Source organism: Lepidochelys kempii, chromosome 2, assembly GCF_965140265.1.
Source record: "Lepidochelys kempii isolate rLepKem1 chromosome 2, rLepKem1.hap2, whole genome shotgun sequence".
NCBI classification, from domain to species: Eukaryota; Metazoa; Chordata; order Testudines; family Cheloniidae; genus Lepidochelys; species Lepidochelys kempii.
In genome coordinates this window covers 206,905,737-206,931,427 of record NC_133257.1, presented here as the reverse complement: position 1 = coordinate 206,931,427, position 25,691 = coordinate 206,905,737, and the positions used below count along the sequence as shown (strand labels likewise).

Genomic DNA, 25,691 nt, shown 5'->3' with positions numbered 1-25,691 from the left:
TTTCAACTATGGGCTCAGCAAGTGCAGAATGGTGGTAGAATGTGCCGTTGGACGTTTAAAAGCTTGCTGGCACGGTTTGCTGACTAGATTAGACCTCAGCGCAACCAACATGCCCATTGTTATTGCTGCTTGCTGTGTGTTCCATAATATCTGTGAGAGTAAGGGGGAAGATATTTATGGCAGGGTGGGAGGTTGAGGCAAATAGCCTGGCAGCAGATTTTGAGCAGCCAGATAGCAGGGGGATTAGAAGAGCACAGCGAAGCGCGCTGCGCATTAGAGAGGCTTTGAAAACCAGTTTCATGATGGACCAAGGTATGGTGTGAATCTGCATGTGTTTCTCCTTGCTGCAAACCCGACCCCTTTGTGGATTTTAATTCCCTGTAAGCCAACCATCCTCCCCACCTTCCATCACAGCTGGCAAAGGAAATAGAGTAACTATTGTTTTGAAACCATGCTTTTTTTTTTAAATGAATAAAGAAAGTGAAATAACTGACAAGGTAGCCTGGGTGGGGTAGGGTGGGGTGGGGTGCAGGAGGAGGGAAGGACAAGGCCACATTGCTTATTGTAGCCACACTAAAAATCAAAACTGTTTGAATGACAGCCTTCTGTTGCTTGGGCGATCCTCTGGAGTGGAGTGGCTGGGTGGACAGAGACTCCCCCCATGTTCCTGGGCGTCTGGGTGAGGAGGGCAAGCGCTTACACAATGGATGCGGCAGGGGTCTGTGCTCTTGTTGGCTTTCCTGCAGCTCCAACAGACGCTTCCTCATGTCAGTTTGCTCCCCCATTAGCCTCAGTATCACCTCCTGCCTCTGCTCTTTGCGCTCACTTAATGCTTTCCTGGCCTCTGCCACTAAATGCCTCCATGCATTAAGCTGTGCCCTATCAATGCGGGAGGACTGCAGAGCTCGGAAAACATGTCATCATGAGTGCGTTTTTTGTGTGTGGTTTTTTTCACTTTCTAATCTGCAATAACCTCAGGACAGAGATGATAGGGGAAGTAGAGAAACATTTGCACCTGGGGTGGAGATAAAAAGGGAGAGTAAAATTTATGATACATTTCTGAAAACAAAAAGGGAGATTCTTTCACAGTGAATCAAGCAATTCACAGCAGACAGCACTTGTGCTTTACGTACAAGGTTGCATTTTGCCCTTTATATTGAGCACCTGCTGGTATGGTGACACATCACAAACAGATGGGCAACAGAATTTGGTTTCTAGGTAGCCATAGTATGCAGGGCTGACTTCTTACGTCTTCATAACGTGGGAATGGTTTCAAACTGCAGCACCATCCTTTCCCAGAGCAAGCAATGCCGGTTGGGTTTCACATTTAAAAGGACGGGCTGTGGTTTTCGGGTGAATGTGCAGCACACACCTCCCCCCACCCCACAGCGTGGCTATTCTCCAGGATTATCCCTTTTAGCCAAGCACAAACAACCCAGCATGAACAGGGTTCTTTTACTGTCCCCTTACAAAAATTCCCCTATTTCAACCAGGTGATCATAATGATATCACTCTCCTGAGGCTAACACAGAAAGATAAAGACCGAATGTTGCTTGAATGTGACCAAAGCCCAGGACCATTCGCTGACATGCTTTGTGCTGCAATGATTCCAGACTACTTGCTACTGGCTTGGTGTGGTAAAGTGTCCTACGGTGGAGGATGAAATAAGGCAGGCCTCCCCACAAACCTTCTGCAAAGACTTTCAGAGTACCTCCAAGACAGCTTCATGGACATATCCCTGGAGGATTCCCGCTCCATTCCCAGACACATTAACAGACTTTTCCAGTAGCTGTACTGGCCATGAATGCATCCCAAGTCTTCAGGGAAAATCAAACATTAAACACTATTGCTTTTAAACCCTGTACTGTAGTAACAAATGTGCACTCACCAGAGCTGCCTTCTCCTACTCTGGGGTCCGGGATCCCACCTTGGGAGGGTATTGGCTCCAGGGTGATGAAAAGGTCTGGCTGCCAGGGAGAACAGATTCACTGCTTGCCTGCTGTGCATTCCCCGCCTCTTCCTCATCCACAAAATCCTCCTCCTTGTTGCGTGAGACTCCCCCCTTGCAGGTGTCCATGGACAGTGGTGGAGTAGTGGTAGGGTCCCCCCCTAGAATGCCATGCCGCTGATCATAGAAGCAGCATGTATGGGACTCTGACCTAGATTGACCTTTTGCCTCCTTCATCTTTTGGTAAGCTTGCCTGAGCTTCTTAACTTTCACACGGCACTGCTGTGTGTCCCTGTTGTAGACTCTCTCCACCATGCCCTGTGCAATTTTGGCATATATATAATCCATCTCATTTCTTCTTTTTGATCGGAGTTTGGTCTGCACGGATTCTTCTCCCCATACAGCAATCAGATTCAGTGTTCCCCTTTCGGTCCATGCTGGAGCTTGTTTGCGATTCTAGGGGGACTCCGTGGTCACCTGTGCTGCTGAGCTCGCCACGCTGACCAAACAGGAAATGAATTTCAAAATTTCCCAGGGCTTTTCCTGTGTACCTGGCTAGTGCACCGGAGTTCACATTGGAGCACTGTGGGATAGCTCCTGGAGGCCAATACCATTGAATTGCATCTGCACTATCCCAAATTCGACCCAGCAAGGTCGATTTTAGCGCTAGTCCTCTCCCTGGGGAGGAATACAGAAGTAGATTTTAAGAGCCCTTTAGATCGACAGAATGGGGTTGGTTGTGTAGACGCATTCGTTTTAAAATCGACCTAACGTGGCTAAATTCGACCTAAACCTGTAGTGTAGAACAGGGCTTCATGCGGTACAATATCCACTTAGAGTTAAATCAGTATTACACCTCAAGGCTGTATCTTGCCTCCACTGAAGTCAATGAAGTCGTCATATTGTTAAGGACTAGATTTTGACACCCTGACTCATGATGAAATATCCTACCCTGCACAAAGCTCCACTGATTTCTTCTTTGTATGATAATTTGTATTTATAGGAGGCTGTTGTAAAGTTGCCAAACCAAAACTGCCCAACCGAAAAAAAGGATCAATTTATTATTAGTCTAATTGTAATAGACATTTATTGGTTTTCTCATTGCATCCTCATTAGGCATGGAATATTTATATTACTGAAGAGCAAGCAATAGAACTCATCTCCTGTTTTTATTCACATCAATACCGTGCTGGCAAGGATGATACAAACTTTCTCACATAGACCTGCCAATGATCCTAATCCCCAATGTAAAGCAATTGCCATCTCTAGACAGTATTAATAATTAAATCTGCAGGCAACAGTGGGGATGAGAAGTATTTTCCAAAATTAATACATACAACACTGTAATGGGTTTGTGTATTAATTTCCAATTAGAAACTCCTGAATCTAGGCTACAAGTGTGTATAACAGGGACACTCAGACTGAGGCTCGCAAGCTGCAATTTGCTCTTTAATGTGTCTCCTGCGGCTCTTTGCAGCGCATGATATTAAAACACTGTGTGGTTTAATCATTAAACCAGTCTACGTTATTAACCAGCAAGGATGCTTTTACTAGGTCATTAACCACTTGTAGTTTATAAAATATTTGGTCATTCATTTTGCTGTGAAAATAGTACATATAAATTCAATTCTCTCTCAAAATATATATACAAACAAACACACACACACACACACCCCATTATCACTGACTGCCCAATTATTAATTTTATCAACTACAATATACAGTACTATAGTAAATGAAACAATGAATTCACACTACTGGGGCTCTTTTGGGTAATGTTGATCGCTAATGTGGCTCCTGAGGTCTGCGTATTACTGGGGTACAACATGCCAGTTTCTCACCAGCCAAGAAAGTGTGTAACTACTCCATGGAATTCTAGGTCTATCCTGAAATAAGCCCTATAAGAGAGAGTACAAAATGCAAATAAACTGTCAAATTAATGTTGCAAACTGGAGGTCATATGTATTCATTTCATTTGGAACCACCAACTTCATATACTCAAGGCCAGCATTTTCTCCATGAGCTCTGCAGCCCAAATGATTTCCGAAAAGATTATTCGGAACGTAAACATATGCTTTCACAAACAGACAAATATTAACTTCCATTAGGAAACAGCATAACCCTGGGCACAAGTGGAACCATCTGTCAATAATGCACTGTAAATATACAGGTACAAGGATGATTGTTCTTGTCCCTTGCCTGCCATCCCCAACCCCCACATCACTGCATTTCAAAACAACACAAGGCCTGTAGATTCTCGAGGAAGTACTGTACTTCTGCTGGTCATTAGACCAATATTAAATAATGTAATCAAGATATACAGTAATTCCTCCAAAAGATCCTTTTATGACTTACTGCTTAATGTTATGTTTTATTACTGAATTCTTTATCTTTTTAATTCTTCTAATGCGGCACTTAACATAGAACATACCCTGCAATTGTCCATTTTCATTTGGTTTAGTTCCAAGTTATATCTTGTACAGTTAATGTTATCTTTATCTACTAGAAAGCTAAATATTGATTTCCCTTCCCCAAAAAATGCTAAGTTGCTCACGATATTTTGTATTTTATTGGCATCACAAACTAAATGAAAGAATTTTTATTCAGATAAAACTTTATCTGTTATTGCTTTAACCAGATCTCCATTTTATATTCCCAAGCAACAAAAAGCAGCCAATACAATAGTTTGGATGGAATGTTTTAAAATAAATGACCTCAGTGAGTTCTGGGTAGAAAGAGAACACTTTCAGAAGATAACCAATCCTAGCAGCCAAACAATTTGTGAAATTATATTTGGAGTGGTGTCACAAAGGGAACCACATAAAAGGTCTCAATGCTGCCAAACAGATAAATATGACAGACTATGTTTCAGTGGTTCTCAATCTGCTTGCAGCCCAACCAGCACACAGCTACAGCCCATGTGACATCCTCAGGGCCAGACAAGTAGTATATATATTGCGTGGATATGGCCCACCTCACACAGAGAACTGCATATACGGCCCACAATGGTAAATAGGTTGAGAACCACTGCTATGTTTAGAAAAAAATTATGCAAAAAACAGAAAAAAAAAGTGAGAGAGTGGAATATCTATTCCCAGGCTAACAATTCATCTAATTTTACAAATCAGAAACATATTTTGGCTGTGGAGTAAGAACCCTTCCTTCCACATCCTGTCAGCTGATATCTTCTGAGTTTTTCCACCCTCTGTTCATAGAGGCAGAGAAAAATGTTGGCCCCCAAATTCCAATTGCATGGCCAAATTCAGTCTCAGTTAGATCTTGAAGGGAATGAAGCTGCACAGAGTAGAAGCAGAATTTGGCCTTGCAGACTCTATCATCGTGATTATACACAAACTAGAAGAACCCAGTTTGAACTTCAGCTCCAAGGGCCAGTTTGCAAGACTGCCAGCTTGGAGAGGTGAGGGGGAGGAAAGGGGAGAAGGAACATCTTTTTACTTGTAAACTGAGAAAGTTTTATCTGAAGTCAGTAAAAGATAATAAATATGAAACCACACAATGCCATTTACACAGTTATTTTTAGAGTAGAACTGCAATTAAACTCTGGATGGCCAAGAATGATTGTCCCAAATAGTTCAATAAAACTATCTGGTATTTTTTGTTTTAAATTTCAAGACTGCCTTTGCTATGTTGCAGGTTGTAAAAAATGTAGACTTAGGCTTTAATAATGATAGTTAGTGTGTTGGTTTTTTTTTAACATCTAATTTTACCCAAAAAAAGGGGAAAGACTTGCATATTTTTAAAAAGTATCTCCTGACAGAGGCAATACTAATGTCTAGGGTATCAGTCTCCAACTTCAAGAGTATACAAATATTACATACACACATTCTAATCATTTTCAAATCAGAGAAAAGAGAAAGTTTGCTACATTTCACTGTAAGCCATTATGGGATACATTTAGTATGTTCTACATAAACATTTGAAAAATCATTTTTAAAAACTGTCCTGTCTTTTTATTTTTAAATCATTTGACTGACGCCCTAAACTTTAGGTTTCAGAGTAACAGCCGTGTTAGTCTGTATTCGCAAAAAGAAAAGGAGTACTTGTGGCACCTTAGAGACTAACCAATTTATTTGAGCATGAGCTTTCGTGAGCTACAGCTCACTTCCGATGCATGCATGCATGCATGCATGCATCTGATGAAGTGAGCTGTAGCTCACGAAAGCTCATGCTCAAATAAATTGCTTAGTCTCTAAGGTGCCACAAGTACTCCTTTTCTTTTTCCTAAACTTTAGCTAACTTTTCCCAAACAGGAAGTTGGTGGTGGTTGTTTTTTGGTTTTTTTTTTAGGAGGGGTGTGTGCAGATAGTTTCCTAGGACGGCACTACTAGTAAGCAAACTTGGGATAAAAGAAACGACCATAGTGCTGAGAGAAGGCTCCGTGAGTTCAGATCCAGCCTACAACCACTGCAGCAAAGCGTGCAGCTAAGGCTTTAGGTAAAGTCACAGGCAGCTTCTTGAAGGCCATCAGCCTTCCCTCCCTACTCTTGCAGGAGACTCTAATGCAGCTGGCTGTGGAAACACCGGAAATGTACCAGGCTGCAAGATCAGGCAGAAGCCTACAAGCCCAAGCTACCTTTCTCTGTTGCTGCAGCACTCCTTTCAGCCAAGAGAGCACAACAAGTAACATGCCCCACCCAGCCTTTAGAGAGGGCCAAACACCACACCCTGAATCAACTGTGTGTGCCAATGCAGCCCAAGAGCATTAAAAATAATTAACAAAACCAAGAAAAATACATCTATACAAGTGGACAAATAAAGGATAGGAGGGGGAAAGAAAACATTAACAAAAAGGGGTAGCAACTGTGCCAGGATATAGCACAAAGAGTTGCTCATAGCAATAACAAGAGGGGGGGGGGGGGGAGAGGCAAGGGAGGAGGTAGGATGCACCCATAAAGAAATGTCTTCTACAACATACAGGATTATATATTTAGCAAAGAGACTTACCACCAGAAACAGGGGCATCCATGAAAACAGCTCCCATTTTTTCAACTGCTTTAGCTAATTCTTTTGAAACGGCAGGGTCAATAGTACTGGAGTCTATTAACAATGAACCTTTCTTCACTTTCCTAAAAAAAACACAATATCAATAAATAAAATATTTGTAGCTAAGTAGAAACTGCACATGACCACATCTCTGACTGCTGTCACTGGCTAGTAAAGCCAATGCACTCGATGCAAGAAAGTGGCCATGGATCCTTTTCAGATCACAGTCTTAAAATCCTAGTGTGAGTGAGACCTGCTAAGGTACCAACATATATACCTGTTCCTCTTGAACTTCATTATACGGGGTTGTGGGTTTGTTTGGTTGGTTTTGATAATCCAAAACCAGTCACTTCAAATGGACTAACAGATACATAAAACCCTTATGAGAATGAACAAAAAAGGGATGTTCTGCCTAAACCCCACTATAACACAAAGGATCAAAACGACTTGCATTGTTTAGGTACAAATTCTATCAAACAAGATTATATATAGTTCTATATGTGGCAGACTTAAAATATGTTTATGCAATGAATGGTAGAGTAGAGTACTGTATATAGATGCAACACCCTTCAAACTTTTAAAGTTATATACACAATGGATCTTTCTTTCCATAAGCAATTTCTTTCATATAAAAGTATCTGATCAGAATTACCTATTCCTTTCAATGCAGCAACCTCCTTGTATTTACCACCAGAACTTGCTCTAAATAAAAGCTATAATTACAAATTGTAAATCCAGCAGATTGAAATGGGTAAGAGGAATGTGAAGCAACATGGAAAAAAGTTGTGGGGGTTGGTTCCCCCCTGCCCCCCCAGGGGTCTGGTAAATGTATGTAGCATGGACAAGTTCATTTTTCATATTGCACCTTTGAAATGTATACAGTAAAATGCAGATATCACACACAAAATATGTCTTTAAATGGCAGCTGTCCATATTTGGGTCAAAAATCAAATTCAGACTGCTTCTTTGCCTTCTTCCTCCTGACCCCACCTGCAATTCTTGCTCAAAAGAGCCCAGAACACTCAGTTCACACAGCACATATTTCCAATTAAAAAAGGTAATAATTTAAAGCTACATATTAGGCAATAAAAACCCATTCTATGATCATATGTTGTATCCAATTTCTAGTTAGAGTACAGTGCAAATACAGAAATAAAATTCAGTGTATCACTGTGTTTACATTGTTGCAAGTACACAAACTCATCTTGCTGTTTAACATAAAGGGTTAAATTTTGCTCTTGGATATACAGATACAAACATTTTTGACTTCTAGCCCATACTACAGCTCCAGACTCAAACATTACCCAACATATGAAGTTCTTGTCCTATTTAACAGAAGGAACAGACTGGAGAGATTACTTCGGATACAGCCTAACAAAAGCCAATTCTGAAGATACCATTGGGTTACCTTCCTCCAGGTTCAGAACAAGCCCTCAAACGGGGGACTGATGGAAGTCTGTGCAACCACACAGAATATATACCAGAGATTTTCAAACTGTGGGACACTGGTACACCCTCCACCCCCAGCTGACAACAGGAGCCCTGGCCAGCAGCCCCCAGAGGGAACACAACTAAAAATTGTAACTCAAAGGGGAGGGCTCAGCTCACGAAGTTTGAAAACCACTGATGTAGACCCACACCTCTTCTGGCAAATGGAAACTTCTGGAGTATGACTAGGATCATTCTTAAGTTCTTGGGATCAATGCTTTCTTGGCAAGAGTGAAGAATCCTTAAAAATGGTCAAAATCCAACCTATCATCAAAAAATGACCACTCAGCACACAATCTGGCACTTACTGCTAGTTTCTAGCTTTCCTTTATTCGGTAAGGGAATTGAGAAGGCAGCAGGAGGGAAATTCCAGCAGCATTTAACTGCTTTCAGGATTCTAGGTTTCCTACAGCTTGAACTCACTGTCAGAGTACAGACCTACTGGCTGCCTTTGACACATGATTAAGTGCTACTGATCCACTCACGGAAGACTACCACTGTGGAGAGAGCCATGCCGGAAATTCATAAGGTTTCACCTGAACAGGTCCCAAAGCACGGGGGCACCTGCTCTTCTCCAAAGGTACTAATCTACAGATTCCTTCAGGGCCAAATTCTGTCCTTCCATTTTGCCTGGGATTAAGGCAAGGGAATGGCAGGGAGGAAAGGGTCCCACTCCTCTGCTGAAGACAGAGGGGAGCTCCCCCTCCTCTCTCTGGTTTGGATAAGGGGTACACCCCCACAGTTTCTCCTCCTCCTTGCCTGGTGTAGTAAGATTTCTGTCCAATCTGCCCTAACCACACACCTGATCAATATCTATTAAGAGACTCTAAGGCTATGTCTGCACTTCCACTTGTCCCCAGGTACTTGTCCATGTACCGCTGTCACATGTACCCTGTACCCGCACTGAGTGTCCACACATGCTGTGCTTGGCCAGGGTATATGCTGTGACGGGTATATACCCGCCTCCAGACATCCCTTTTGGTAAATGATGTTAGTCACTTCAGGATTTGTAACCCAGAGTCTTGTACATCACAGGAGACATTCTGGGAACCGCCTTGCTGTGTGTTGCTGGTACTGTATGGCACCTTCACACTTTTGGCAATGGCGGCTCCTTCTCACCTCTGCCAAACTGCATGGAAGGCATGGAGCAAGTATATGACAATGCGGTTCTGCGCCTGCTGGCAGGACAAATGTTTGTGCAGTGCAGTACCAGTTATTGGATGGAATGGGTCCAAAACTATTTGAAACACCAAAGATGGCTGACCAAGAAACTGCTTTATGGAGAACAACTAAATCATTCGTAAAGTTGTGTAAGGTTTTGGGTGGAAGGCTTCACACATTCCTTCTTCACAATGTTTTCTGAAACGGGAGCTCACAGTACTTCACTGTTACGAATGAGTACACCCCTGGTTGCAAGTGGTGATTGTTTGGGGGTGAGGCAGGATGAGTCATAAAAGCACAGCTCAGTGTCAGATATCTTCAATGTTAATTTAGTTTGGTTTCTTCTGTCTGTATTGTTGCCCAAGTTATTAACAAAAGCGCAAAGACATTTCAGTTAACTTCTCTTCTATTTTCCATTCTGGTGCTTTGGACAGCAACAGTTATTTCACAGCTTAGTTCACAGTCATGAACCCTGCTTTTCTTAAAAAAAAAAAAAAAAAAAAGGCTAGGGGCAAGAGATGGAGAATGAATTGCATTTCTGTGGCACCAGAGTTACAGAACTCTCAGTCACGTCCTGTGAGTCCCACTGACCTATCCCAAACGTGTGTGAAATATCCCATTGACCATACTCGGAAAGCAAGGTGAACACACAAGTGAAGTGAACGGAAATTTTTATTTAAAGAGATACATGGAACACAGAACAACAACATTAACAGGCACTACAAATGAACAACAACAAAAAGATCAAATTCCCGAACATTACTGTCTGTGGCCCCATCTCCTTGTCCTTCCACTTCCCCTCACCCTCAGAAAGAGGGGGAAAACAGATGCAGAATATTATGCAAGGGGGCAAACAACGATGACTCCTAGGTGGAGTTTGGGGACTGAACGTCGGCTGGGATCCAGTCATTGGATCGTTCCACTCCTGCATGCCCTGGGGGATTCCCCTTGCAAGGGGTTTCAGGTGCCAGTGGAGGATGTTGTGACAGGTGTCCGGCATGCTCTTCCCCATCACCAGGAGAGGACGGTGGGGTGGAGCCACCACATCAGGAGCAGCCTGCTTGGCAGCTGGAGGAGGAGTGGGCAGAGGCGGTGGGGTCTGCTCCTGGGGAGAAGCAGTGGCCACAGAGGCAGGCAGGCCCTGAAAGTGTTCTGCCACCAGTTGTTCTAGCAGCCGCGTGAGTTCACAATCCAGTTCTCTCTGGGCATATTCCTGTTCACTGTGGTGTGACTCCAGATCCAGGAACTGGTTCATCAGTGCCTCATCCTGCCTAAAGGCCCAATTCTCCCTCACTCTAAAGAGCTCAAACAGCTCCTGCTCCGTCTTTCAATGCCAATGAGCAGGTTCTCCATGGCCCTTCTTCATCTGCTATCTCTGGGACACTGCTCCTGCCCTAACTCAGTGGAGTGGGTTGCATTATATTTTATTTCTTCTTTGAAGGAACCTAAGAAGCCCCCCATCCCCCATAATATAAATGTGCTGCCAAAGGTCACAATATTGATACTTTTTAGCATCTCAGGGAATGCAACTGTTAGTGTCCTTCTTTCTCAGACTGCTTTTGCAGCCCATGAGGAAGGCGCCGATGGTAATAACAGGAATACCTGCAGTGCTATTATTAAAATGCTGTAATGTTTACAGTGCATGGAGGGGCTGGTTGGGATGGGGTTTAGTTCCTTTCCAGGGGTACTTCACCACTCAACTATTTGTTCTTTAAAGGCTGGACACCATTTGGAGAACATAGAACTTTTCAAGCTACCAAAATGAAAAAAAGGTGTACTTCCAGTGCAGTGGAGGGGCTCTAGCCACCTATGTCAGACAGATGTTTTTACTAATGACCACCTATCTATGTATTGCTGAGTGGAGGGGTTTGGTGAGCTATAAAGGTGGACCAAACATTTGCACTGTCCTTAAACCTGAAGAACCAGTCTGAATTTCAACTGCATGAAAAATTTGTTGAATTATGCTTATAAGACTGGGAGGTGATCTGAGAGGCAATTGACCGTATTCCAAGCTAGTAGACAGTTCCCAGGCACAAGAGGAACCGAGAATCACTAAGAACGTTCATCCACCCCCTAGCCAACCCTGAAGCACTAGAAAGTCCAGCCCCTGTGTCCAGCGAACAGCACTGAAAGGGGCAGAGCGTCACACTGCAAGTGTATTTTCTTCCCTGAACTTTCTGATTAACATTGCAAGCCTGTCACCTGTGCTAAAGGACACATCATTGTGTTTGTGAAACTGCCCAAGAGGATCCTACATCCACTTCTGCTTCACCTGGCTCCTGCCGAGTGATTTAGCACAGGAGAGGTCAGATACCAGGGACTGGGAATGGTCATAAACAGCTGAAATGGTCATAAGGAGAATAGACCGTTCTGATACTCCTCGGACAACCAAAGCGTTCCTTCCCTTTCTGTTTCCAAATCTGACAAGGCCTGCACCAAGCCACCAACTACTCCCATTTCCCTTCTGCAGGCTCCCATTTGGAAAGGAAAAGAAAGGAGGGGGGAGTGGGGCAGAGGGGCGATTTGGGGTTTTTGATCAGCCATGTCATACAACTGTTCTTCCTCCCCCCTACACACACACACACTCTCGTTTTCCCCCCCCAGTTCACACAGCCCAGGGACTATCACTGTTCACAGTGTTGACAGTCAAATGAAGAGACATAGGGACTGCTCGTTAATATTCTTTTGTTATGGCTTCTGCTAAGTGCATTACAGTGGTTCATGGAATTTCACTGAAATCACTGATTTACAGCTATGTCCTGCTTGGGGACCATGTTGAGATAGAGCAGGGAGGTGGGGCAGCTTCAGGCATGTATCACCAGAGCAAGAGGGGATAGATTGTAACTTACCAGCTTCGGGTTCTGGTTCCTGCAGTGGGTCTCAATCCTCCTCAGGCTCTTCAGGGGAAGGCTTCCTCACTCAGGTCTGCTGGGCAGAGGTACAGAATCACACGCTCCTCATCCTCCAGGTCACCCAGGGCTTCCTTGGCAGTCCCTGCTGTCTTCTTGCCCTGCCCCTCAGTCCCATCATATGAAGAGGCCGGCGAGTTTGAGAAGGTAGTCATGAATCACTTCAAGGTCTGTACTTGAATCTCTGGGGAGCACCCAATTCAGCTCATCGTAGCATAGGCACATGCTAGGTCCCCTCCTGGAATGATTGTTTCAGTCCATCACCCTCTGGGTACAGGAGCCTCAAGCACTTCCAGAAATCCCAGCACCGGAACAGAGTTTGTTGAATGCCCGACTCCTCCAGCCTCTGTGAAATCTTCCAGTAGAGGTATATGTTCCTGCCACTTCAGTTGAAGTTGAGGAGGACAGTGTACTCTGACCACACCTTGATGAGCGCACTGGTATGCTCCAGAGACCAGGTGGCAGCTCTTGGAACATGATCCATAATGGCCTTTGCTGATTAACAGAGCAGTTCAGCAGAAAACTGTCCTGAAGTGCTCAGTGCAGGATGCTACTAACGGTGGCAATGAGGGATAAGGGTCTGGCAGGAAAGGGAATGGCCATGGAGGACTATTGAGACTCGTGACCTGGTAATATGCCCCTTGCTCCTGTCCATACTGCACTGTAGAACATGTATGGGCCATGCCACAGCAGAGGCATGTACATACCCACATCCCTCATGCATGCTAGCTTTCTTGCTGTGCACTCTCCTTCAGGAACCTGCTTCAGCACTTCAAATGTAGACAATGGGGAAGGGGTTAATGGCACAACAATGCACATGTAACCATGTACAGTTGCAAGGGTAGATGTAGCACAGATATCCTATGGACTCTGATATCAATATTAGACAACCACTCTTCGTTCAACATATGTAGGAGCTGGCTAGAACTCACCACTTTCCCTTCCTGCCCTCACACACCAAGGGTTTCCCCCACCAATCATGATGATGCAGAACCTTGGAATCCTGCTAATCCTTGATGTTTTCATTGCAGCAATGGCCAGAAGTGCCTTTGGCTAGTCAAGAGACTCTGGATCTTCCTGCCAGACATAGAGCTAACTATGGTCACCTATAAGCAAACCACTACTGAATGAGACACTTTAGGGTCTTCCCCAGGTAGAATTAACTGAAGACCACCCAATAACTTCAGAGGGTTAGGCATGTAGCAGCCAAACTCCTGATTAAAACAGATCATACCAGTGCTCTGACCCCTACCAGCTATAACTACGTCTGATTCATTTCAAGGCCCTGATCCATCTCTTTAAAGGCCTAAATGGATTAGGAAGCAACATCTCAGTGACTGGCTAGAGCTTTGTGTACCAACATGTTGGAGCATCCCTATTGAGCGTACCTGAATGGTGAAACCCTGATTTGTCCGCACATGAATTAGAGGTAGAGTTTTCCTAATGGAGTGCCATCTTGTTATGATCTGGAGTTTAGGTGAGCCAGAAGGACAGATGGAGCTGTGCTGATTTACAACAGCTGAGAATCTGGCTCCAAATCTTATCAAGGCACAGTTTAAATGATACACATATTTTCAAAGGAATTCCCCAAACACCCAAGAAGAGGAGCAGACTAAATCCTTTTACACTGTGCCTCGTGTACTTATTAAAACCATGAGGTACCATTTGTCATGTTAATGGACATTCTAAAATGTGAATAAAAGGTGATTTTATAAAAGCCCTTCAGTATATCCAAAAGCAGAATTCAGTCTTTAGTTAGAAAAGATTAATATTAGACAGGTCAATGATTCTCACTTTTCAATAATCTAGCCATTCTTTTTCCACTCACAAGTCCTAGAATTTCTTTATCAATTCGTCTTTCAAATAAGTCAATTGCAAGGATTTGTAAACTTGTTAAAAATTTAAAATAAAATTAAATCAATAAATAAAGTCTGTCCAGATATTCTATGGTAGTGTTCTGCACTACCGTGAGCCAGCATGGCATCATCTCAGATCTAACTCTGACATGGGATTTATTGACTCCAAAGGATTTAAAAAAAAAAAAAAAAGATATGCTTGAGCAAGTGATTCATAGCCAATGGATATGGAAACACTGGAGAAGAACTATAAAACATCTATGTATCATATTCATAGGAATATGCACTTATTTTCAGAAAAAAACACCATGTTTAAATTGTGTCCCTCCTTTAAACTTCACAGATAAATCTTGTGCTAATAAAAAAAGTTATTTTAGCCAATGACATTTACCTAATATTTACTATTGAAAGAATCCTACAGTTAGTAAATCAATCAACCACCACCACCAAGCAGATAAAAACAATCGATCAGTTAATGCTGTGCCTGAAGTGCATTTTAGTTAAAACAATAGAAAAATCACTTGATAAAAGCAATATTGCCTTGATCATAAATGGAAATTAACTAGCAGAGCAAATTCTTACTTTAGAATTCCATTTGCTCCTGTGTAAACTTCTACGGCATTGAGGCTGGAGGGTAGCATAGTAATAATCCTGTCTGCTTTTTCTGCTACTTCTGCTGGGGAATCCATTACCTTAAAAAAAATAATAAAAATAATGTAACTGCTGTTGAAAGACAAAGAAAATATATCTTCTTTAATGACTTTTAAAGCACCACACTTAACAGCTAGACAAAAATGAAAACACAGGAAACAGACCACACCATTTGACAAGCTCTAGTGACAGAGGGAGAAAAATTTGATGAGGATCCTGTCAGAGATTCCTCCAAATTCTCCATCCAGGGGTGTGATTATAATACTATCCATGGATCCTCCAAGACTGAGGGCTAACTAAAGATCTACTGCAAGCACAAGGTCATCTATGCAAAATGCACCTCCACACACTGTCTCTGGGGTAGTCCCATAATACTAGAGAATTAGTCCCACATGGATGACTGCCCCGACTTCCCCTCTATAGATACTGGGAGGGACAGGAAAAGACCCCCCTTCCACAGATGTATTTAATTTTAGAGCAACACACTCTGGTTAGCTTTAACTAAAGCTACCAACACTGCCAGCAGGAACATGTTGGCAGCATCATATGTGTTCTGGCCGACCGCCAGGGAGGCTTTCAAAGGCCAAGGCCCTTTGAGCAAAAAGAGCAGTTAGTCCTGGAAAAGTTCTGACAGCAAAGCCATCCCAGCCAATCTTAAATTACTGCAATAGCAAAACTGATACACAAAGTGAAAAAAAGAGTGAAATCTTCAGACTTTTTGTTTCCATCTTGCCATAATCATACTGTCGCCTACAAATTAAGTCAGTTTATGAACAGGTAAATGCAGCCAACCCTAAAAACATAGCCAACAATATATATTATTATAAATTAGTAACAGAGACCTATTAGAATGACTAGACCAGCCAGGGCAAGACTGTTGCAGGCAATATAATTCCTGAAGTGCCACAGAATTTAAGGCTAAAAGGGACCATCAGATCATGTAGTCTGACCTCCTCGATATCACAGGCCACTAAATTTCACCCCAATAGCTCTATATTGACCCCAGTGACTTTAGTCCTCAAGAGATGAAGGCCTGGTCTATATTAGGAAATTAGGTCATACAACTATGCCACTGAGACCTAACCCATGGTGTCAACCAAGCTACTCCCTCTTGGGGAGGTGGATTACCTACACTAACAGAAGAACCCCCCTCACTGGCACATGCAGTGTTTTCATGGAAGCGCTACAGCAGTGCTTCTGCAGCATTTTAAGTGTAAACTAGCCGTAAACTGTTGTGTGCCAGAGACAGAGGATAGGCCCCTGAAATGACAGGGAATTGACTAGTGAGATATGCTGAGATGACTAAGCGAACCATAACCCATGCTGCAGAGAAAAGTAAAAGTTTCCCCAAGGACAAGCAACACAATAAATATCTTCTGCCTATTAAGGACAGCAAGCAAAGTAAAATAACTTGACCAGATGCGAGATTAGAAAAACAAATTTTTACTTTATAGAAAAATTAGAGTGCAAGAATAAGTTTTATCATTAAAATCAATTTTACGGCACTGATATGCCTGATTGATATTATTGTTATGACCAATTACAATGCAAAATAAGTTAACACAAGTAGAGCTGCATTCATATAGTCTAACCTCAAAATACAATTTGTTACATGAAAAAAAAAGTTTTACTGATGGAACTTAAGAGTTGGGTTTTAACAAAAGCAACATGAGAAAAATATCTGACATACCACACTTAAAACACAAGTCCAGACAACAATAAAAGACAAAACCACATAAAAGACGAAGAAAAAGACAAACTTCATTGCTACAGTTTGAGTGATTGTATTTGAAACATTGCAGAAAATGTATAAAAAAATCACAATTCAATATTGAATTCAAATAACAACTGCTAATAAAATTTTAAATGTATATAGAGAAAAGACATTTTAAAATAAGTCCTAAGAGACTTGTGCTTATTTTCAATACATTAACTCCCTTTTTCATAGGAGGAGGCTTCTTACATCACAAAGAAAGACTGGATGGAAATTCATCTTTGGAGAAGCGTTGCAAAATTAAAATCAGCCAAAGCCACCAAACCTAAAAATGAATAAGTTTTGGTGTCCAAGTGCAATAGTTTATTTGCTGACCACAACAATCTCGCATTACTTGACAAAGTTACAGCAACAATGAACAGAAAGGAGTTGTTGAAAAGAAAAAAAGGTATTCATTCCTTCTCTGAGCCCCATCTTCAAAAATCAAACCGAAGTGTTTCAGACAACTGTTTTTGTTTTTAAGTAAAAAGTTAACAGCTCAAATGTCCCTCACCAGAAACTTCCATAAAGGTTTCAACATGTCCACCCTGCTAATTATCGAGCTGTTACAAAAAAATATTCTGAGACATGGCATCTTCAGGAGACAAATCACACACACACTGCGGGTGAAATCCTGGCCCCATCGAAGTCAATGGCAGAACTCCCATTGATTTCAGTGGGGGTAGAATTTCATCCATAACGTTTTTCCACACTTTCCAATAATATTTCTGTGTGCCTTCAAACTTCTTTAAAAGCTGAAGTTGTTATTTTGAAAGAGATACAACGGTAAAGATAAAATACTTTGTCTCTTTTCCTTCACATCCAATCATCTTCGTTTTTGAGTTAGTGAATGTATTAACATAAAGATTGTAAAACACAATTTTTAATCTGTTAGCCAGTCTGAGACCATTAGGGTTCCAATCCTGCTTACCTTACTCACATAGGTAGTTCTTTTGATCGTAGTAGGATCACTTGCAGGAAGAAGGTGAAGGGAGATCTTTTATAATATTTTCATCTATTCAAGAGCCTAAATATCACATATTCATGCTAAAGAATATCCTTGATAGTATGATTGTCTACTTCTGACTAAACTCTGAATCACAAAGCATAAATAAAAAATTCTGCTTTTTAGATCTTTTAAAAAAAAAAGATTTAATTAAGGCTTTCCGCATAACAAGGCACTGTTAATGTTAGGGGAAAAAAATAGTTTGGTTAAAAATGAAATATGGGTCTATGTTTATTTGACCCTAAACCGGTCCAACCATCCCTACTCAAATGGATATCTATGAGTTTAAACAATAAGTAAACACATAAAAGGACATATAAATATTAATCTCTCATATACACAATGTATTTATGAAACTCTAAACCTCAATAGGGCCCATTACCTCTTATTTAGGATGGTTGGCTTTTTCCTTACTTTTAAACAGCGACCATGAGAGAGAAGTTGAAAAAGGAAAAATGGGACAGTTTGGGTAGCTGGGTTTACCCAAAAGAATGATTAACTTTTTTTCTTTTTGTTTTAAATACACAATACAGTATCTGCTGATCGGTAAGACACAGTTGCAGACAGCGAAAGGAGGCAGACAGATTCCAAAACACACAATTGACACTAGGTAGAATGAATGAAGCAATATCAGCAGAAGGGCTTACTACTGGTTAGTATGTATGTATGTGTTCCCTCCATGCCCAATCCACAGATGGTGGGAGTCTGTCCTTTTTTAGTTCAAGCTGTAGAAACCCATGCTTTTAGTTCTGGGGGTCTCCAATTCAATCCCCAGTGCTGGTCAAGATGACAGCCATCACATACGTGGGGGCTACACCAGAATTTTAATCTGGACTTGCATGCAGCTTCTTATTTGAAATAACTATTTCCAGCTTTCTGACAGGTAGGGTTGCCAACTGTTTAATCACACAAACCCAAATACCCTTGCCCTGCCCCTTGCTCCACCCCTTCCCAGGGACCCATCCCCCCTCCTTCCATCGCTTGCTCTCCCCCACCTTCACCAGGTTGGGGTGCAGGGCACAAGCCCTTGGAGGGAGTTTGAGTGCTAGAGGGGACTCAGGGCTGGGGTGCAGGAGGGGTGAGGGCTCCGTTCGGGAGGCACTTACTTCAGGTGGCTGTGCAGCAGGGCTAAGGAAGGTTCCCTGCCTGCCCTGGCTCCACATCACTCCCAGAAGAGGCCGGCAAGTCTCTACAGCCCCTGGGGGGACAGGTGGCTCCATGCACTGCCCCCGCCCTGAGCACCGACTCCACAGCTCCCATTGGCCGGAGCCCACTGTACCACCCACTGGGAGCCGCCCAAGGTAAGTGGGGCCAGGGGGCTTCACGCGCCACTTCCAGAAGCAGCCAGCATGTCCCTGTGGCCCCTGGGGGGGCCGGGGGCTCCGCACGCTGCCCGCACCCGCAGGAGCTGCCCCCGCGGCTCCCACTGGCAGCACATCCTGGCCAATGGGTGCTGCAGAGTCAGGGCTGGAGGCGGGAGCAGCACATGAAGACCCCCTACCTGCCCCCCAACAGCCACAGGGAGAGCCAAGGACCAGGGCAGACAGGGAACCTGCCTTAGCCCTGCTGGACTTTCAGGGGCCTAAAATCTCCTGGTTTGGCTTCAGTATCCTCAAAGAGATAGGGCCTGATTCCAGGAGACTCCTGGAGAAAGTGGGAGGGTTGGGAACCCTACTGATAGGGGTGGAAATGTCAGTTATTTATACTGATAGTACAGCTGAAGATTCAGCAACCTGTTTCTGTCCTTTTACAGACATTATAAAGTCACAGTATCTACACTGTACTGGGTACATAAGTTAAAATCACTTCAGTTTAATAGTTTTGTTATACCAATAAAATAAAAACCAGCAGGATCTTATTAAAGGGAAAAAGGCAAAATACCACATTTATTGTGAATACAGAAAGAAACATAGTAAGCAGTTAGTTATAGCTATAACATTCCATTCAATCATACAAACACACACACACACACACAGGTTCTGCAAGGTTGTTATCATAGTTACCAGCCTTAGAGTTGCTCATGCCAAGCCACTGGCCAGGTGGCCTGGACATGAGGAGGGAGCAGGGCCTTGTCAGATGCTCATCTGATGCTCCTGGAAGTTGGTTTGCAGAATCAGACCCCAAAGTTCTCACTTTTTAAGAGTCTATTTTTATAGGAATTTCTTCCTATGCCAGTCTATGGGAATTGCTTCATCATGCTGTTGCTGAATCAATCAGCAGACAGCACATTCCTGACGGCTCCAAGATGTTATCTTGTTCTTTGGTTCTCCCATTCTTTAGGCTGTTGGGTGGATTCCAGTCTGCCCTCCGAGGGTCCTCTGGTTATTTCCACTTGGCACTTTCTTCAGCCGATGGACACTGGATTCTTAGGCTGGCACCTCCCTGATCATTCAGTTATATCCACACCAAGCATCCATCCACATACATCCTCTATCTATATTTTAATCACAATTGTTAATACAACGAAAGGGCGGGGAGTCTCTGGGTGCTGTTTCTGTTAGAGTATTGCTTTGAGTCTCTCTCTCTGTGAATTGCTTTGAGAACAGACTCTGTCTTAGAATGTACTAACACAATTAGCAGCTTGCAAGTTTCACGCACAGAGGGAGAGAAACAGTACCAAAACCAAGAGACCTCTTAATTAGTAATACCCTGGAATTTAAACTATGGGGAATCAAACTCATTTGTGATTTTAATACAGAACTTCTTTAATATGATCCAACAGTTTGCCTGTTATGTTATGGTTGCAGGGCAAAGCTGCGTTAAGACAGTCTTATACATTAAAAGGAACACACACAAAAATCCCGAACTAAAACCTTTGCCCCATTCACACCACCCAGAAAAACCTGAATAAGTTTCAGAACTGGTCCAGTAATATATATTTCCTGTGCAGACAGAGCCTCTATCAGGATAGACAGATGTATAGAAGACATTGAACAATATTTCTTTCTATAAATGTTTGTTCATTCTGTCCATGGAAAAGCCTCCTTTTTTCAAAAATAGTGGGAAACACAAGTTCCGCCAATCTATTGTTATTTATCGTAACGCCTAAGAGCCATACTCATGGACCACGACCCCACTGTGCTAGTTGCTATACAAATACAGAACACAAAGATGGTCCCTGCCCCAAAGGATTTGCAGTCTAAGACACAAGTTCATTAAATACCTCTGAGGGAGAAAGCTCTAAAATGCATATGATGTGACAGGAGAAACTGTACCAGGCCTCAAAAGCTGGAAGTCTGCTGACTGTGTTTATAGTATATATGTGAAACAGCTATTCGATTACTCTTCATGTTCTGATTCAGAGCTCTGCATAACAAACATTCCTTTAAATCCAGAAGAGGATGAAAGAGGAAAATTATGCAAAATCATGAAGAATGGACAGTCTCTTCACAAATCTGAAAGCTTTTTTTGCTATTTTTAAAAAGGAGAAGCCCTCACACTTGTCCCTCAGTCACTGAAATAAATCTGCTTAATATTTCTAGAGCAATCCACTTCTATTGGCAGTATACATCTCATTTACTATTTGCACTGTCAGAAGTTAACTAAAATACTTTGAAAGAAATAAAAATGTTTAAAATTGTAAGTAATTGGGAGTACTTGCATTACTTTAAAAAGTACAATACTGTAAGAGTTAATTTAAAAAAAAACCTGCCAACACAGGAATTGCCATACTGGAGCAGAATAGTGGCCCACCTAGTTTAGATCTTGCTTCCAACAGGGGCCAGTGCCAGATGTTTCAGAAGAAAAAACTCTGCAGCAGTAGGCAGTTATATGAGAACCAAACCCCAGAAAAGTTTCCTTCTAACACCCAATCATTGTAAGTTGGTTGATGCCCAGAAGCATGGAGGTTTGCATCCCTTCTTAAGTTCTTGTTTAATAATTTAAAAAAAATATTTACTACAACAACTCAATTTCACAGTTCTGTGTTTCTCCTGCAAGGCTATACACACCCAAAGCAGTACAGAAAATTCAGTTTTTTAGGCTTTTTGATGAGCCTCTAGCATCTTCAACTATTTTAGTTAACACCCCCTACAAATGCAGGTCCTAAAAGGTATGTAAATGGAGTCATAATTGGAGAGATTTCCAAATTCCCACAATTGGGTCCCCTCTAAATCATTTTGAAGGATCCCTTTTCCTGTGATTACTCCTTCTGCCACTCCACATAGAAGCCCATCCTAAGCCATACCACCTCAGAGCGCTTTTCCTAAGTCTCTTGTAGCTCCTCCCCTACACTCAAATGCCTCTTCCCTTTTCCTTACCTCTCTCTGCCTTTCACCCTCTACTACAGGTGCCTGGGTTTAGCAAAAGAGGCTATTACTACCTGCTATTCATCACAGGCAGGTAGATGGCCACCTTGCTGCTAGTAGGCCATTCATCCAGTTTTAAACCATACAGTCCTGCTTTTGTAATGCACGTCCCACGTCTGGCATGGAGACAAAACCGGATGTGGCTTTGACAGTCAGGGACACCATTTTGAAGAGAGTGCTGGTCTGCCCCCCCACCAGCATGACCTTACATGTACCCTGGCAGTGTGACGTTCCTGGAAGCACCGGAACATCCAGTATTTTGAGGATGCATAATTGGCCACCCTATTTCTGACATATGTTGCTTCCCCAGTTGACTGCTTCTGAGACTATTGTAGTAATTGGGGAACGAAGCAGTGGACAGGCAAAGACACATCATCCCCTCTCCACTCAACAGTTCCTAGCAGTAGCAGAAACCACCTGCAGTGAACACGGACAATTGACAGCCTTCACTGCTCCCTGCTCTCTTCTCTGGCATTCCTACTGGTTCTACCCCACACCCCAGATCAAAGGAAAGGCAGCCCTTGCCACGCAATGTTCCTTTTGCAGTAGCTTCTACAGGCCCCCCTGGACTCAAGTTTCCAAGTCCTGGCTGGTGTAGGATTTACACCTCTGAAAGAAAAGGAGGAAATTATTTTCAAGGGGTTTTTTAAGTGTGTTATTTGTATTCGAGACTAAATATTGTGTTCAGGAGCATAAACAGGCTTTTGGCTTTACTTACTTTTAAAAGTATTTCTGCTCACCTTTAAAGTCACTTAATATCTCAAGTTAAGTCTTGTAGCTGATGCCAAGGATTCTATTACTAAGGCAACAATGAATTGTATGAATGGTGAGCCTTGACAAGTCCCACTGTATTCCTGATATCCTTTGTTCAATCAACTTTTCAGTCTTTTTTTGGTTGTGTGTTTGTATAGTGCCTAGCATGATAGTGCCCTATTCCATGCATGGGGCTCCTCTGTGCTAACACAAAACAAAATAATTAAAGCCAAGAAATAGGCTGTAAAGGTTACTGATCCACTTACAGCATCAAATCATTATTCAAAACCAGATGGAATTAGATGTCCAATTACTAGTGGTTTTCTGCCCTGCAGAACACCTTGATTGTAACAGTAACATTTTCACTATTTAAGAATACAATCAGCTCTAACAATTAAAGATCTTAGTTAGAACGGTATTCCTTGTACCTACTCACACTTCCCTTACAACTGCTGAATATTTCTCCCCCCCACCCACTGTTCATCATATCACATGCCGAGTAGCCACAATATTATTTTTGTTCTGGTTTCCACTTACCCTAGCAACATTTTTTGTCTTTAGCCCTTTTGTGCTCATTAGTCCTCCTACAAATAATGGGCAAGTGCCAAGAGCCCTGTAGCATCTAAACTTAAAAAAAAAAAAAAAAAAAATCACAGACTCTTGCTCTGAAGCATGGACCATACAATCATGCAAGATAGTGGCTAGGATCCAGGGCCCATTAAAAAGCAATGAGAGTGTTGCCATTGACTGCAACAGGGCCAAGCTATCACAAGATGCACACATGTGAGGTGGGGAGAGGGGGGAAGAACAGCTAACTAGCTTTATAATTAGCAACACATATCCATCATTTACTTTCCTTCCCTCCTTTTTCTTTTTCTCCCACTACAACCCTCCCATCAAAATAAATAATCACATCAGTAATTTGTTGTTTTAAATTATGCTTAGTGATGTGTACCAGAGTCAGAATGTCTAAGAAGGAAAGTCATTTTAACAAATGCACAGTTAACATTAAAATAAAGAAAGTGGGTTACTATACCTGGGCTCCCGAGTCTTGAAATTCTTTGCCAGCTTCTGGGAATACATCATATGCAACAACAGGATATCCGTGTTTTACCAGGTTTTTTGCCATTGGATTTCCCATGTTACCCAGCCCAATGAATCCAACTGGGGTTTTGGAGGCCATTGCCCTAGAACACACTGATTTCAATACAATAAATTAATATTTTGGAGAAATATACCTTAAAATATAAGAATAAAATCTACTGAGCAATTTAACTGGCTTCTTTGAAACATGGGGGGTCCGGGGGGGGCAGGGAAGTAACTTCAAACCCAGTTATATTTAAGTTTCAAGTGGACAGATTTAAATCCTATTCATATAAAATGTAAACAGTGTCCCATTACTTTTTACCAATATAATCTCAGTCCGAGATAAAGCAATTTCACATTTTAAAAACATTTCTCCATTTTAAATATTGGATTTCTTAAATTGAATATTAATGAATGATACCTAACCAATAACCCTGAAGACAGAAATCCCATTTAGCCACAGAACAGATAAGGTTGGTGAGGTAATATCTTTTACTGGATGAACTTCTGTTGGTGAGTGAGACAAGCTTTCATGCTACACAGATCTCTTCCTCAGGTCTGGGAAAGGTACTGAGTGTCACAGCTAAATATAATGCGGTCCGATATAACGCAAATTCAGATATAACGTGGTAAAGCAGCGTGCCGGGAAGGAGGAGTGCTTTACCTCGTTATATCCAAATTTGTGTTACCGCAAGTGGTACCTCTGCGCCTGCCCCCCCCACAACTTGCTGCGGCCCCCCCCTCCCCAGCTCACCTCTGCTCCGCCTCCTCCCTGAGCGCACCACCACCACTCTGCTTTTCCCTCCCTCCCAGGCTTCCCGCGCCAAACAGCTGATTGGCACGGCAAGACTGTGAGGGAGGGAGGGAGGGAGGGAGAGGCGGAGCAGTGGCGGGGCGATCAGGGGAGAAGGCAGAGGCAGAGCAGAGGGGAGCTGGGGCGGGGAGCGGTTCCTCTCCCTACCCCGGTATTATGTGGTCTCACCTATAACACGGTAAGATTTTTTGGCTTCCAAGGACCGCGTTATATTGGGGTAGAGGCGTACAAGGTCATAGAATGTATGACAACTACTTAAGCTAAGGAACTGTTCAAGGTGACATGGCCTGTTAACACCCCTGTAGTCATGGGAAAAAATGGGGAGTTAGTGGATTACAGATTGCTGTAATAAAATCATAAATCCAATGTCTTTATTAAGACAATGGTACATAGCATCTAACAAAGTTATGATTTTAAACTCCCATGCTTGTCTTTTGAAAGCGTTGTGCAGATTTCCTTTGAAGATGAAGACTGATAGATCAGATAAAGAGGGATTACTTTTTGAAAAAAGTGTTCACCCACAGGTGATGTGGCATTTTGTCTTGTCATTTTCCTGCGTTAATTCATTTACGAGCATATTGATTGTCTGGTTTCTCCCACATAGTTGTTATTGGGGCATTTAGTGCACTCGATGAGTTACACCACACGTCGTGATAGTAATATGCAAGACCCATGGATTTTGAAAGGTGTTTTGTTGGGGATGTTGATCAAGGCAGCAGTGTAGACATGTCTGCCGGTTTTGCAACTGTTGTTGTGGCAGGGCCTGGTGCTACTCAGAGTTGGCATTTCCTGGTCTGTGGGGAGCTTGCTTCTGATGATTAGGTTGGAGAGGATGGGGGGTTGTTTGAAGACCAGAAGAGAAGGTTAAGGAAAGATTTATCTCATGGAGTACCTGTCCCAGGCCTGAGGAAGAGCTCTGTGTAGCTCAAAAGCTTGTCTCTCTCACCAATAGAAG

General features: G+C 42.5%; 1 protein-coding gene across 2 annotated transcripts in view; it reads right to left on the bottom strand.

Moving 5' to 3' along the window:
• The window catches only part of HIBADH (3-hydroxyisobutyrate dehydrogenase), a 131,412-nt gene that overhangs the window by 91,485 nt on the left and 14,236 nt on the right, over positions 1 to 25,691 (bottom strand). The window contains exons 2-4 of one of the 2 annotated variants that reach the window (XM_073333627.1): positions 23,873 to 24,033; positions 14,949 to 15,058; positions 6,914 to 7,035 (exon numbers count right to left, since the gene is read on the bottom strand). In XM_073333627.1, the coding sequence (XP_073189728.1) occupies positions 6,914 to 7,035; positions 14,949 to 15,058; positions 23,873 to 24,033 (393 nt within the window). Of the gene's footprint in view, positions 1 to 6,913; positions 7,036 to 14,948; positions 15,059 to 23,373; positions 23,566 to 23,872; positions 24,034 to 25,691 lie in introns of those variants that run through there. The other variant, XM_073333626.1, reaches the window with a different exon arrangement.